Source organism: Rutilus rutilus (assembly GCF_951802725.1).
Source record: "Rutilus rutilus genome assembly, chromosome: 5".
Taxonomy (NCBI): domain Eukaryota; kingdom Metazoa; phylum Chordata; class Actinopteri; order Cypriniformes; family Leuciscidae; genus Rutilus; species Rutilus rutilus.
In genome coordinates this window covers 31,484,697-31,499,003 of record NC_140213.1, presented here as the reverse complement: position 1 = coordinate 31,499,003, position 14,307 = coordinate 31,484,697, and the positions used below count along the sequence as shown (strand labels likewise).

The following is a 14,307-nucleotide window of genomic DNA, read 5'->3' as shown; positions in this document are numbered from 1 at the left end:
CTCTGAGTTTTAGAAAAACAGCCAAAGGAATTGGCAAGATGAATTTGCATGCCGAACCACTCCCTCATACATACGGGTATATAAGATGGTGGCACGCATCCACTCATACAGATTTTTGCTTTGTAGCCAAATGGTTGCACAGCAATCACTCTTCAAATCAGCAAGCAATGAGTGTGCTGCAGAGATCATTCACATTGGTGAAGAGGGAGCATTCAGTGGTTTTGGCAGTCCAGCAGGCGTAATGATATGACGCAGCGCCTGAAAATAGTCCCCAGCTCGGTAACTTCCAACGTGACCGGGACTAGGTTTGTCTAACCTATTAGACCTATTTTCAGGCGCTGCGTCATATCATTACGCCTGCTGGACTCATGGTACGGCAGCAAAGTTTCTTGATTATTACGCAGGAATGAGAGTATAGTTCCTGGCCATATCAGCCTAGAAAATCTCAACTTTACATTTTCTGTCGGTCTTAGTACACGATGTAACTACAAAAGAGTCAAGTTTTAAATAGGAAAAATATCGAAACTCTTTGGTCATTTTTTTGAGAGAGATGCTAATGGTCTTGTCCGATTCAATGATCTATGCTAAGCTATGCTAAAAGTGGTACCGCCAGACCCGGAGTTCGGGTGAATGGATTCGAAAACGGTAAAACTCAACTCAACATTGTAAAATGAGCCTATTTCCAAAAAAAGTGGAGTATCCCTTTAAAGGTGGCAACTATTTTACTCTACTAAAGCATGAAAATACCATAATATGTTTGCAGATATTTCGGAAACATGCTAAGTTCACATACTCGTTTATTTGAAAAACACTTTTACAGCCAGTTATTTTATTTATTATTTTACACGTTCCGTGTTGTCAGTCGGTTTTTGTTTTGGTATGTGTGATCTCGCCCACTGCCAGTTCACCCAATAGTACATCTGCTCCGGCACGACCGGAGACAACACCCCGGCTGCCCCGTCGAGCTTCCCGCAGGAAGGCGAAGCAGCCCGTCCCCCAGGCCGCTAAACCTTCCAAATGTCTCTCTAAGAGGCCCTGATACGTACAGCCCAGAGATGTGGGGAGCTGCTCTCGACCAGGAGGTGTTTTTTTTCTTTTTTGTTTTGCCGTACATACACATTTTCTATGAAAGAGCAGCTTCCTCAATCTCTGGGCCGTACAGGGCATGGTCTGGCAGTGAGCAACGCTATGGTAAGCCTTGACCCTTCCATCCCGCTGGCAGTGAGGACTTACATTCTGGGCTTACATGGGGTGCTGGGTAGGTTACAACTCAACATAACGTTGTAGTGACTGACAGATGGTTACTGATGTAACCCTCATTCCCTGATGGAGGGAACGGAGATGTTATGTCCCCCCTGCCACAACCCTGAACCACCGCTGAACGGCCTGGGCCCTCGTCTCGGCTGCTCAGCATAAATATGAATGAGTGGATGCATGCCTTCATCTTATATACCCGTATGTACGGGGGAGTGGCTCCGCATGCAAATTCCACGCGCCAATTCCACAGGCTGTTTTTTCTTACTTGGGGGCTCCCAAGTGAGACCCCATTTGCCAGTCGACATATCGTCTCCGTTCCCTCCAGCAGGGAATGAGGGTTACATCAGTAACTAAGACGGCATTTTACTGCCATTATTTACATAACCCAATGCACAGCACAAATGATGAACAAACATCATTTAATTTTTTTCAGAGTATTATTTTCGTATAATGATACGATTATAGTTTTTATTCATTCATTTGGAATCAGTTTGCATTTTTATACTAACGGAAATAAAATAAATTTAAGGTTTTGTATATTTTATTTAATTTCAGTTAAAGTTCTTTTTATGTTTTAGTTTTAGTTAACTATAATAAACCTAACTCACATACTGAGTTAGTGACAGTGTTACTGTCCAAGTTCTTCCAGCGTACATGGATTTGTTTACTGGTTCGTTCATATCCAGACTCAGTTTTTTTTATTGATCGAAGTATTATGTTTACATGAGGTATCCTAAAGTTTAATCTCAAAATTGCCTAAATCTCATTATAAATCACACTATGAGGTTGCTTGTAAACATAGTAATTGTTGCAATGTTCATCAATTAAGAAACAAATCCAATTTAGCTATAAAGCAGCTCTACAGAAGGCTCAATTGAATCAATTAGATTCAATTCAATGACAGTGTCAACGTTACAAAGCTCCCGTTACATTTTAGTAATCTTCATAAATTAGGTATCATTTGAAAGCTTAAAAACTCAAAATTCATCCTGTGAAAACCTTTTTGAAATCGGACATTGCATTACCATGGAAACAGTACTTTAAAACCTTTTAGTGGACTCCTTAAAAAGGTATCAAACTTCTATAAAAGGACTCTATAGGACTTTAAACTTCTTTACACTTTCCTTTTCTGAAGTGCTTTCACTTCAGCAATAATCTGCTGAGTGTCTTCTTTAAAACGAGACCAACCATAACATTCCCAAGCATTAATGAATTACAACCATTTAAGTTTGGATAGTGCATTTTCACGTCTATGCTCAAAAAGGAGGGTGACAGTTAACTGCATCTCACTCACCGCAGAGTGTCGGCGACCTCCACTGCAGGATAACCCCGGCTTCACGGCACTGGGACGCGTAAGCCTCCAACACGTCACACAGACACTCATCCATATTGGATCCGCAGGCGCACAGATCATACACACATGATGCAAAGAACATCTCGGGTGGCACCACCTTATGACAACGCTCAAACACGGGCGACTTCAGCACTGTGCAGCGAGCATTTGCGGTCTTACGGGCAGAGTATCCAGCCTCCTGACACGGATTAATGTTTTTCACATCAGAACACTGAACACTTGAATTTACACTCCCCACCTGCAAGGAAAATGATATTTAACATTAATATTTCACATTTGAAATATATTAACTAATTACAATACAAGATTTTGTGACTAGAATGCGTTCTTCAGACATGTTGAGCCTTGGTGTTAAAAAGGGAAAACCAGGTTTGAAAACGACCATATCCCAATCCCCTTCCCGCATTCTCTACTGTCACATTTCTACTTTTGCTAGTCAACTACAAACCCACATATCAATCAACACATACAGCATGAAGATTAGTGTTTTAACCTTCCAGTTGTTTCCGAAAGCTGCTTCGGATTTGGCGATTTGTCCATTGCGAAGTTTCATGTCGTCGTGAGGGTAGTTATTGAAGTTGCCACATAAACCGCACATGTGCTTCTTGTAGGTACCAGGAACGCTAACTTCCACATGAGACCGGCCATTCCACAACACCTTAAATCACAATCATCGAATAAACAAATAAAAAGTGCTATAAAAAAATGAAATAAAATATTACAAATTAATAAAAATAGATGATGTGGTCTGGAAAGAATTTTATGAGAAATGTTTGAATTCATCTTGAAATCTCAATTTTGATCTTTAGCATTTTAGCAAATCTGAGCTCTAGATAACCATGGGTCTTTTTTCTCAGGAGAAAAATCTAAGAAAGAAACTTCTCAAACATCTCTGTTTGCCCTATATTTCATCTCATTGCAATAAAGAAACACTTCATATATATCTTGTTCATGATGTTTCTTTCCTTTAGAAGATTAAACCCAGAGTGAAACTGTACCTTCAGCCCAACATTGGTGTTTAGGAGGATGGTGTTGGTCTTGCGCTCCAGGTAAACATACGGCTCTTTAAGAAACGGCAGGGAGACGGGTTGATAATCAACCTGACGTATCGAAGAAAAGGAAAACAAGCAACAATATTCAACACTGATAAAAGTGTGTAAAGAAAAGCTGAAGGTAAATTGATAATTTAGCTCATCTTTTCTTAAATTTGGGTTTTACAAAGAAACTGTAGGGGTTCATTAGTTGATGAAAACATGATAATTAACGAAAAATGTAAAAAAATTACAAAATAAAACACTTATTAAAAACATTTACCTGCATGTCATGTGACCATTAAACAAAATCAGAGAACTGTAAACAATGCAAATGTGTTTTTTAAATATTGAAATATTAAATTAAAATCTCTGGGAATACTTCAAATAAATATTTTAGGTCAAAGCGGCTTTGGCTGTCATAAAAGTTTGAGAATCCCATATTTAGCTAATTATATCAGCTAAAATCATGTCTGTATGTGTAAGAAAGAAGATGGAACTGCGACAATGACATCATGACAAGTGAATATTCATACAAAAAACGATTCAAAATACTATAAAAAAACAAAAATAGTATTATACTATAAAAAGTACATATAGGAAAAATAACATTTGTATGGTGTATGGTGAAAAGCACACTGTAAAGGCCTGTTAGTGGACGCTAATATATTTATCGTTATAGTTAACATTCTTAGTGTGAACAGGCCTAGACGCATATTACCTTGACAATCCAGTCCTGAAACAACTGCACCACAACATCTCCAATAAACACGGTCACTTCTTTAGTCCAAGACACTCCCCTTCGTCCCCGGTCCTCATTAGACACATGGACACTGGCACACACACATACACACACGTCTGTTTAGACTAATTTTGTGTGAAATTTTTGTGTGAACTATCCCTCTAATGAACAGTATACACTACTCTTCCAAAGTTGGGGTAGGAACGTTTTTTTAACAGTTTTGATAAGGTCTCTTATGCTCACCAAGGCTGCATTTATTTGATTAAAAAATACAGTAAAAACAGAAATATTGTGAAATATTATTACAATTTAAAATTGAAATTGTTTTCATTTGTAATATATTTTAAAATGCAACTTATTCCTGAATTTTCAGCATCATTACAGTCTTGAGAAATCATTCTAAGATTCTGATTTGCTGCTCAATAAACTTTTTTATTATTATTATCAATGTTAAAAAAAAACAGCTGTGCTGTTTAATATTTCTGTTGACACAGTCTGTGATACTTTTGTAATGATTCTTTGATGGACAGAAAGTCCAAAACAACAATCGAAATCTTTTTTTGTAACATTTTAAATATCATTAGTCACTTTTGATCAATTTAATGCATCCTTGCTGAATATAAGTACAATCTTACTGACCCTGAATATTTGAACAGTAGTGTAGATGTGAGTGAGAGAATATTCTGAGCACCTGAAGTCTCCGCCCTCACAGTCCTGAGCCAGAACATATGTGCACGTCCCCTGGAAGTTCACCATCTTTCCATCAAACGTTCGATAGTGAGGGTCTCCAAACACAATGCAGGTGGCGGGATGGGGAATGCAGTGAGGACAACACATTCCAGGAACCAGGGCCGGAGTTTCATCCTACAAACACACAAATGCTACTGTATATCCAGACGGATTATACCTGAGAGGGGCCCAAAAAGTCCTTGTCCTTAATATAGTACCCTCACTTGTGAGTCTGCATGGTTTTTAAAATAAAATTTAAGGCTTTTTAAGACTTGCACATGTTTATGGTAAACCTCTAAAATTACTGTAAAAAACATAAAATGACTATAAAAACAACTTTGCAGTTCAAATAAAAATTTTGATACAAATGTTTTAAAGGGGACCTATTATGCCCCTTTTCACAAGATATAATTTAAGTCTCTGGTCTCCCCAGAATGTGTCTGTGAAGTTTCAGCTCAAAATACATCACATATCATTATTATAGCTATAGAATTTTGCCCCTATTTGCCGTTTTCATGTAGACTGGGTAAACCCAGCCCGATCTGCCGGCGATTTGATTTCGCCCTACAGCTCAGGCTGGAAACCTGTACATTCTACAAACCAACACGTTTGTTGACACATTTCCTGCCTGGAGTTTTCGCTGCAAAGTACGTCACCTGGATCGTTGGTCTGATTGGTTGAAAGACTATCCAATTGAGTACAGTCATTTGAACTATGCCCAGACTGCCCAGACTAATGTTCAATCTTAAAAGATTGAGCTTGGTCTGGTGATAGCCAGACTAGTTTTCGTGTGTTCCTTTAAAAGCAAATGAGCTGCTGCTCTTACCAGTCTTTCCAGAAGAGGAACCTTTACAGAACCTTTACAGCTCATGCTTCGGATTCTCCAGCAACAACAAAACTGGAGATTGTCACGCAGCCATAATCCAGAAATTGTCACTAACCGTGTTCAGCCTTAAATGTTTGAACCGGAGCCGGACACAGATGGAGGGATTTAGGAAGAAGTTACAACTTCCTACTTTGCTACAGCGAGGAAACAGAAATGGCGGACTGCTGCGGATCACTCAGGGCGTTATATATGCTAACAGGGCAAATCGTCACCAGTCATGGACTGGGCTTCTGGAACTGCTTGTTTAGAGAGACTGTTTATGATTTATGGATATTATATAAAAAAGGAGTGGTTGGATTGTTACCATTATAGGCTGGTTGTTTACACACACTGTGGACACACATCTTATTAAAGTGAACTTTGCATAATAGGTCCCCTTTAAAGTCTAAAATGTAAAGTTTATAATTTTATAAATCTTGCTTTTAAGAAAAGGGATGAGTAAAATATGACTATATATAATATTCTAGAACCGTATTATTCAATTTAAGACCTGTTGAAATGGTAATTAAGACCTTTCTTCTCCCATTTAAGATATATAAAACATTTTTTATGACCTTAAAATTGATAAAAACTAAAAGTATGACTTTTTAAGGACTCACAGGGACCTACATTTAAAAGCCTGTCGACAAGCTACAAACTATGTGAAGTCCTCATTAATATAACCTCAAAGGTGTATATCGTCATCTTACCGAGGCACACGTGAGCGTTGGGCATCTCTGGGTTTGGCAGTGCACGTCTCCGTACACACAGGTGCAGGTCGTACACTCGTCCACCTCCCAGTGGTCATTGGGGCTGTACAGCTGTCCCTCATACACACACTGTGCACCAGTGTCTATGGAGTGCACTACAGTTGTGATGCCTTTGCACTCTAGACAGCACTTCCCAGGGTTCTTCACTTTGACTGATCCATCCGGACAATCAAGAGGAGGACACTCCTGCAGATCACACTCGATGTGCCCTTGCTAAAACACACACACACACATATGAGTTACTTTAAAATGTGCTTACTACTGCATTAAACAATCAATAAATGTGTCTCTAGAACTTTTGGTGAAGATGCGATTCTGTTGGAGAGTTTGGTTCGTTTGCTTGATGTGAGATTTGTTTAGCCTAGTATTCTTTAGCCAATCATAATAAACGTTTTACAATTATATCTGATGATATAGTACGATCATCACATGATCACCTTTTGCTTACAATGCTATAAACAGCATCAGTGCTAATTCCCTGTTTCTATATTGGGATGCCCATCCTGAGGTAACAATAGATTGCGTCAGCTCCAGTTTGGAATCAGCCTTTGCAGTGATTTAAGTTGCCGTAGACAATTGTGAAGACTTTCGACCCAGCTAACAAAAATATGTTCTTAGAAAGTTTTGATAACACTGAAGTTAACTAACCACATTACAAATTATTTTATAGCTGTATATAACTTCCATATGAACATTGCTTTGAAACGCTCATCTCTGACTAATAGCAGAATACTTCCTAAATTGTAACATTGAAAACATGCATTTGAAAAGCTGCTTTGAAACTATTTGTAGGCCTATTGTGAAAAGTGCTACAGAAATAAACTTGAATTGACATCATAACAACAACTTCCTGATAAAACATACAAATAACGTGAAACCATCAAAAAATGTGAGTTCCCTCACATTGCAGATGCAGGTGATACACTCATTCTCCCGGTCTGTCCATCTCTGTCCGCTTAGTACGTGGGTTTTGTCGCCCTCTAATACACACTCTGAGACAAACACATATACAAGTGAGCACACATACACTGGAAGAAGCGACGTTGCATTATTTCTGATAGCGAGACTGTACCATCACAGACGGGGCAACAGGAATCAGGGTGTGTGTGCTGATAATCCGGAGGGCAGCTGAGAGGAGGGCAGCCTTGATGAATACACGTCCATGTCAAATCCTAAACACACACATAAACGTCATCATTCCATATCAATGCACAATGGCTTTACAAAACAGCAGTGCGTTTAGATACCTTGCACTGACAGGTGAAACATGGATCATCAGTGGCTAACACTTCATTACCGATCAGTGCATCTGTGCAGTTACTGAGGGGCTCTGAAACACAAACCACAAGAATTAAACAATCAGTGATTCAACTGTATGATAAAGATTTGAAAAGACTTCTTTAAAGAGTCTCATATAAGTTATTTTAATAAATGTTATAGATCTTAGTCAGAATAAACACCATATTTTGACGTAATTAAAGTCTGTCATAAATACAGTTTGTTCAAAATGTTGCATTTTTGAAGTTGAGTCTTTATAATTTAGCTGAAAAATACTGAAAATATGTCTGACCTAAAAAAAATCAGTGTAGAAAAAACTTTCTGAAAATTGGTTTTAATTAGAAAATGTACATTACTTAAATCCCTTAAAATTTCTTTTTGCTCATCTCAAATGAAATATGGCATATAATACAATCTATTTTCAACAGGATCTACAGCTCATTTTAGCTAAATAAACATGGTTATTATCCCACGGCTTTAAAGGGATACTCCACTTTTTTGGGAAATAGGCTCATTTTACAACTCCCCCAGAGTTAAACAGTTCTCTAAGGAATGAGAGTATAGTTCCTAGCCATATCAGCCTAGAAAATCACAACTTTTCATTTTTTGTCGGTCTTAGTACACGATGTAACTACAGAAGAGTCAAGTTTTAAATAGGAAAAATATCGAAACTCTTTCATTTTTTTGAGAGAGATGCTAATGGTCCTGTCCGATTCAATGATCTATGCTAAGCTATGCTAAAAGTGGGACCCCCAGACCCAGAGATCGGCTGAATGGATTCGAAAACGGTAAAACTCAACTGTTTAACCCTGGGGGAGTTGTAAAATGAGCCTATTTCCAAAAAAAGTGGAGTATCCCTTTAAGGAATACATGATTCTTATATTGAATGTACAATATCCCACTCATTCCAAAAAATAAACAAACAAATAAATAAATGGACATATGGACATGAAATACACACACATTTTTACTAATATAATATTTATTAATATTTTAATTAGCTTTTTTTTTTTAGTTCTAACTTTAAGTTACTCTAAGTGTAAGTAATTTTTTCATGTGCTTTTGTAACAATTTTTAAATATGTCTATTTAGCTTTTTATTTCAGTTTTAGTTTCAGTGATTTTAGTACTTTAACTTACACTTATTTAAGTTAATTGCCAAGACGATTTATTTCAGCTTTATTTCAATAACCAAAAATTTTTTTTTAATAGTTTTAGTTAACATGATAACAACACTGATAGTGGTTTGACTTGTAATTATTTGGTCAAAACTTTACAATAAGGTTCAATTTGTTAACATTAAGTACTGTATAACAAACTAACAATAAAATTATATAAATGTTAATGTATAAGGAACAAACAACATTTATAAATATGCTTTTGCTCTTTTTTACTTTGTTTTTGTAAAGTGTTACCAATTAATTTATTATGTGAGAAGAAAGAGACTACAGAGTTAAACGAGAATCACGAAACTAGCACAGCAATGTAGAAAATTTGTTCATAGCAGTGTTCATACTAACGTGCACAGACAGGGCAGCAGGAGTCAGAGTCGCTGTATAGGATATTGTGTTTAGGACAGTCCACCAGTCTCGGGCACTGCTTCCTATAGCAGCTCAAGTGCTGTTTCCCGTCTGGCATCACCTACAACACATCCACACACCGTAAAGCAAGCAAACCAACATATGCACACAAAATTTTGTGATGATCCATACCTCACAGGTGCAGATCTGGCAGTGGTCACCAGAAGGGTGGAAACTCTCTCCAGGGCCGTACACACGGCCTTCAAACACGCAGTCTGACAGAAGAAAAACACATTTAAAACATTAAACTTCCAAAACAACACTATGCATGCACAAAACTGTTTGTAGGGATTGTACCTGCACACACTGGGCAACATTCTCCTGGCACGCTGATCTGGTTTAGACAGGTGGAGAGACAGTGGACCTTCGAGCAGGTGGTCACTCCATCCACACACATACAGGACATGCAGGGACCACTGGATGGAAACCAGGTACTGCCTTCAATGTGCTCAGCGCCATCATAAAAACACCCTGAAAGAGAGACAGCTCGGTTTAGTAGCACTTATTTTAGTGGGATCTTATTTAAAGGGATAGTTTATCCAAAAAAGAAAATTCTTCCCAAAAAAAACCAAATCCATCTTAGGGAACACAAATGAAGATACTTTTAATAAAATCTGAGATATTTCTGTCCTTCCATTGAAAGTCTTTGAAATGATGTTTGTTCTCGTCAAGCAAGTACGGCTCACGGCTGAGCTTGTGTTTATATTTACTGATCAATGTCTACAGTATATGTTAAAAAAAGAAAAAAAAAGAAAAAAAAAAAGCCTAAATTAAATCTGTTCATCATATAAAGCGATTGTGATATTTCAGAATACTTGGATTAAACCCAAGATTCATATGGATTTATTTGACCATCTCTTTATGAACGTTTTGAGTGAATAGACTTTCAATGGAGGGACAGAAATCTCTCAGATTTAATTAAAAATATTTTCATTTGAATTACACAGATCGGTTTGGAATGTGTGGTGGATTTTTAATGAACAAAACAAAGTTTGCTTTACCTAGTAATAGAAGGGTTTGTCTATGAAAACCAATCAAATTGTGGGGAAATTATGTAATGCAGCATGACATTTTTGCCATACCTCCTTATTCTATAAAAACTGTTGTATTCTTTTAGCTGGTGGGATTCTCAATGGAATTTGTCGGAGATCCTCCGGCCTTGCTTCTTCTTGGGGGAGATTCTCTGAGAACTACTCGAGAGATCCTCCGGCCGTGATTAAAGCATTTAGAGGACATTTGCCGAAGTCTGTTTGTCGATTATTCCTACGCAGGAAGTAAGCTAGTTAGGGGAACAGGTATTAGCACCCAGCCGACGTTGATGTGTAGACGCGCTAGGGTATAGGATTAGACTCAGCCGCCGTCAATGTGTAGACGCGCTAGAGTATAGGATTGATTAGCACCCAGCCGACGTCGATGTGTAGACGCGCTAGGGTATAGGCTTAGACTCGGCCGACTGTAGACGTGCTAGAGTATAAATATTATAGGACGTAGTTAGGTTTAGAGAAAAATCTACGACAATTGACACTATGGGTGTAAATGATGACCGAACTTTCATTTTTGGGTGAACCAACGCTTTAAGTCTTATTTAATATCATATACACTCATCTAAAGGATTATTAGGAACACCATACTAATACTGTGTTTGACCCCCTTTCGCCTTCAGAACTGCCTTAATTCTACGTGGCATTGATTCAACAAGGTGCTGAAAGCATTCTTTAGAAATGTTGGCCCATATTGATAGGATAGCATCATGCAGTTGATGGAGATTTGTGGGATGCACATCCAGGGCACGAAGCTCCCGTTCCACCACATCCCAAAGATGCTCTATTGGGTTGAGATCTGGTGACTGTGGGGGCCATTTTAGTACAGTGAACTCATTGTCATGTTCAAGAAACCAATTTGAAATGATTCAAGCTTTGTGACATGGTGCATTATCCTGCTGGAAGTAGCCATCAGAGGATGGGTACATGGTGGTCATAAAGGGATGGACATGGTCAGAAACAATGCTCAGGTAGGCCGTGGCATTTAAACGATGCCCAATTGGCACTAAGGGGCCTAAAGTGTGCCAAGAAAACATCCCCCACACCATTACACCACCACCACCAGCCTGCACAGTGGTAACAAGGCATGATGGATCCATGTTCTCATTCTGTTTACGCCAAATTCTGACTCTACCATCTGAATGTCTCAACAGAAATCGAGACTCATCAGACCAGGCAACATTTTTCCAGTCTTCAACTGTCCAATTTTGGTGAGCTCGTGCAAATTGTAGCCTCTTTTTCCTATTTGTAGTGGAGATGAGTGGTACCCGGTGGGGTCTTCTGCTGTTGTAGCCCATCCGCCTCAAGGTTGTGCGTGTTGTGGCTTCACAAATGCTTTGCTGCATACCTCGGTTGTAACGAGTGGTTATTTCAGTCAAAGTTGCTCTTCTATCAGCTTGAATCAGTCGGCCCATTCTCCTCTGACCTCTAGCATCAACAAGGCATTTTCGCCCACAGGACTGCCACATACTGGATGTTTTTCCCTTTTCACACCATTCTTTGTAAACCCTAGAAATGGTTGTGCGTGAAAATCCCAGTAACTGAGCAGATTGTGAAATACTCAGACCGGCCCGTCTGGCACCAACAACCATGCCACGCTCAAAATTGCTTAAATCACCTTTCTTTCCCATTCTGACATTCAGTTTGGAGTTCAGGAGATTGTCTTGACCAGGACCACACCCCTAAATGCATTGAAGCAACTGCCATGTGATTGGTTGATTAGATAAGTGCATTAATGAGAAATTGAACAGGTGTTCCTAATAATCCTTTAGGTGAGTGTAATATCTGCGTTCATTTTTAATGAAGTGTTTATTTTTTTATAAATAATATAACTAAATTTAATAAATTAAATGTATTTTTATGAATACATTTTATTTCATTAAATTGAAATTTTATTATAAAATAAATAATAATAATAATTTATAAAGTACTCATTCAAACATAAAAAGGGTCATTCATTAATCAAAGGTATTGTATTCACAACTATAAGCACATTACAAATGACCACAATGAGTTTAGCATATCTTAGAGGTCATTTGTATAAAAAAGTTTTAAAGGTACAGCAGCAAAAGCTAATTGTTTTTGCTTAAGTCTAGGGGTCACAGAAAGGCTGGTAAATTATCATGAAAAACTAAACTGATCCAAAGAAATTGGACTAACATTATAAGTAAATGTCAGGAAAAAATGCTATATGTCCTAATTTATTTGTCTGTACCTCTGCAGCGGGGACAGCAGGAGCCGGGATCAGTGACTTGATGCATGCAGGTCAGTTTAGCACAATGATGACCTACACAGCTCATCTCACCGTCCTGAAACACACATTTGTAAACACTGAACCTTTCTATCAGTCAAAATCTCATGCTTGAGTCAGGATGAGATGCTAACGGCTGAATTTGTGTGTTGTGTGTCTTACCACACAGGTGCAGTTCATGCAGGGTTTAGAGGGGAGGGCCAAGCTCTGTCCTTCTTCACACTCCTGACCTTGTTCAACACATCCTGTGAGGCCAAAGAGATCACAGGTAAAACTCAGATCAGATACAGACACAATCATCACAAAAACACAGACTCACAACTAAACAGACAAACATGATTTCCAGAGCCTAGTGAGCTGAATTGATCTCAATAGAGCTTGAAAGTTAAGTTTTTGAATATACAGTATACAGTACATAACAATATTCAGTTTAAATACCATTTTTATGTATTACGACTTTTGTAGGGTACTCGAGAGAGAACACATGATCCTACCATGGTACATGTCCAAAAAAAACATGGCACTTTTTGTGTAAAATCATAATAAATTAACCAGAGACAGCAGGGTAGAAGTTTTATTTTTTATTGTATATTACATATATATTTTGTTATTATATTATATTCTTATATATTTATATTTATTTGAATGTTGACAGTGAACAAAACATGGCATTATTATGGCACTTCTTAATGTATTGTTGCTAGTGTAAAATTAGAATAAATTAATCTGGGATCCTCCTTCAAAACAATGTGTATTTCATTTTGTTTTACATGTTGCAGCCTTTTTTTCCCCAGACATGCTATCCTAGAAGATAATATAATTATGCTATCTAGTGTTTGCTACTGACCTCACATGTCGACACACTGACCTCTGCACTGTGAGCAGCACTCTCCCGGTGGGGTGAAGGGGTTCCGGCAGGAAACCACAGGACAGTCGACCACGGTGCACGTAACAGAGCCGCTCTGACACACGCAGCGCCTGCAGGGGTCCGAGGGGGCGTTGAACATCTGTGTGTTTGCAAACGTCCGCCCTTCAAACAGACAGCCGTCACACACCGGACAGCAGTGCCTACTGTGCACCGGATGTGTGCACTGCTGAGAACACGGCTTTTTCTCACACAACACGACTCCGCTCTGGAAAACAAATGCAATATGTTAAAAAATGTTTGGTACTATGGCATGGTGATGGTATCAGATGGTAATACCATGATTGATATACAGTATACAGTAGCCAGTATGGCAGTATCCTTGCCACTGTCACCTTTGGCTTTTGGCTTGCTTAGTTCAGGACACTTAATATTCAACAATATTATTGATATGAGAACTGAACTGAGCTGGATGATGACATCACTGTTTTCTCCAGAGCAGCTATATATATATATATATATATATATATGTGTAAATTAATCACT

The 14,307-nt window shown here is 38.3% G+C and overlaps 1 protein-coding gene across 1 annotated transcript in view; it reads right to left on the bottom strand.

Annotated features, from left to right (window-relative positions):
* kcp (kielin cysteine rich BMP regulator) overlaps nucleotides 1–14,307 on the bottom strand; it is a 61,448-nt gene that overhangs the window by 1,731 nt on the left and 45,410 nt on the right. Inside the window, exons 35-49 of the mRNA XM_084409171.1 lie at nucleotides 13,765–14,029; nucleotides 13,059–13,141; nucleotides 12,861–12,954; nucleotides 9,903–10,076; nucleotides 9,738–9,820; nucleotides 9,546–9,666; nucleotides 7,996–8,078; nucleotides 7,821–7,920; nucleotides 7,652–7,740; nucleotides 6,689–6,961; nucleotides 5,076–5,248; nucleotides 4,364–4,475; nucleotides 3,610–3,711; nucleotides 3,105–3,269; nucleotides 2,552–2,849 (exon numbers count right to left, since the gene is read on the bottom strand). Of these exons, the coding sequence (XP_084265297.1) occupies nucleotides 2,552–2,849; nucleotides 3,105–3,269; nucleotides 3,610–3,711; nucleotides 4,364–4,475; nucleotides 5,076–5,248; nucleotides 6,689–6,961; nucleotides 7,652–7,740; nucleotides 7,821–7,920; nucleotides 7,996–8,078; nucleotides 9,546–9,666; nucleotides 9,738–9,820; nucleotides 9,903–10,076; nucleotides 12,861–12,954; nucleotides 13,059–13,141; nucleotides 13,765–14,029 (2,215 nt within the window). The remainder of the gene's footprint in view (nucleotides 1–2,551; nucleotides 2,850–3,104; nucleotides 3,270–3,609; nucleotides 3,712–4,363; nucleotides 4,476–5,075; nucleotides 5,249–6,688; nucleotides 6,962–7,651; nucleotides 7,741–7,820; nucleotides 7,921–7,995; nucleotides 8,079–9,545; nucleotides 9,667–9,737; nucleotides 9,821–9,902; nucleotides 10,077–12,860; nucleotides 12,955–13,058; nucleotides 13,142–13,764; nucleotides 14,030–14,307) is intronic.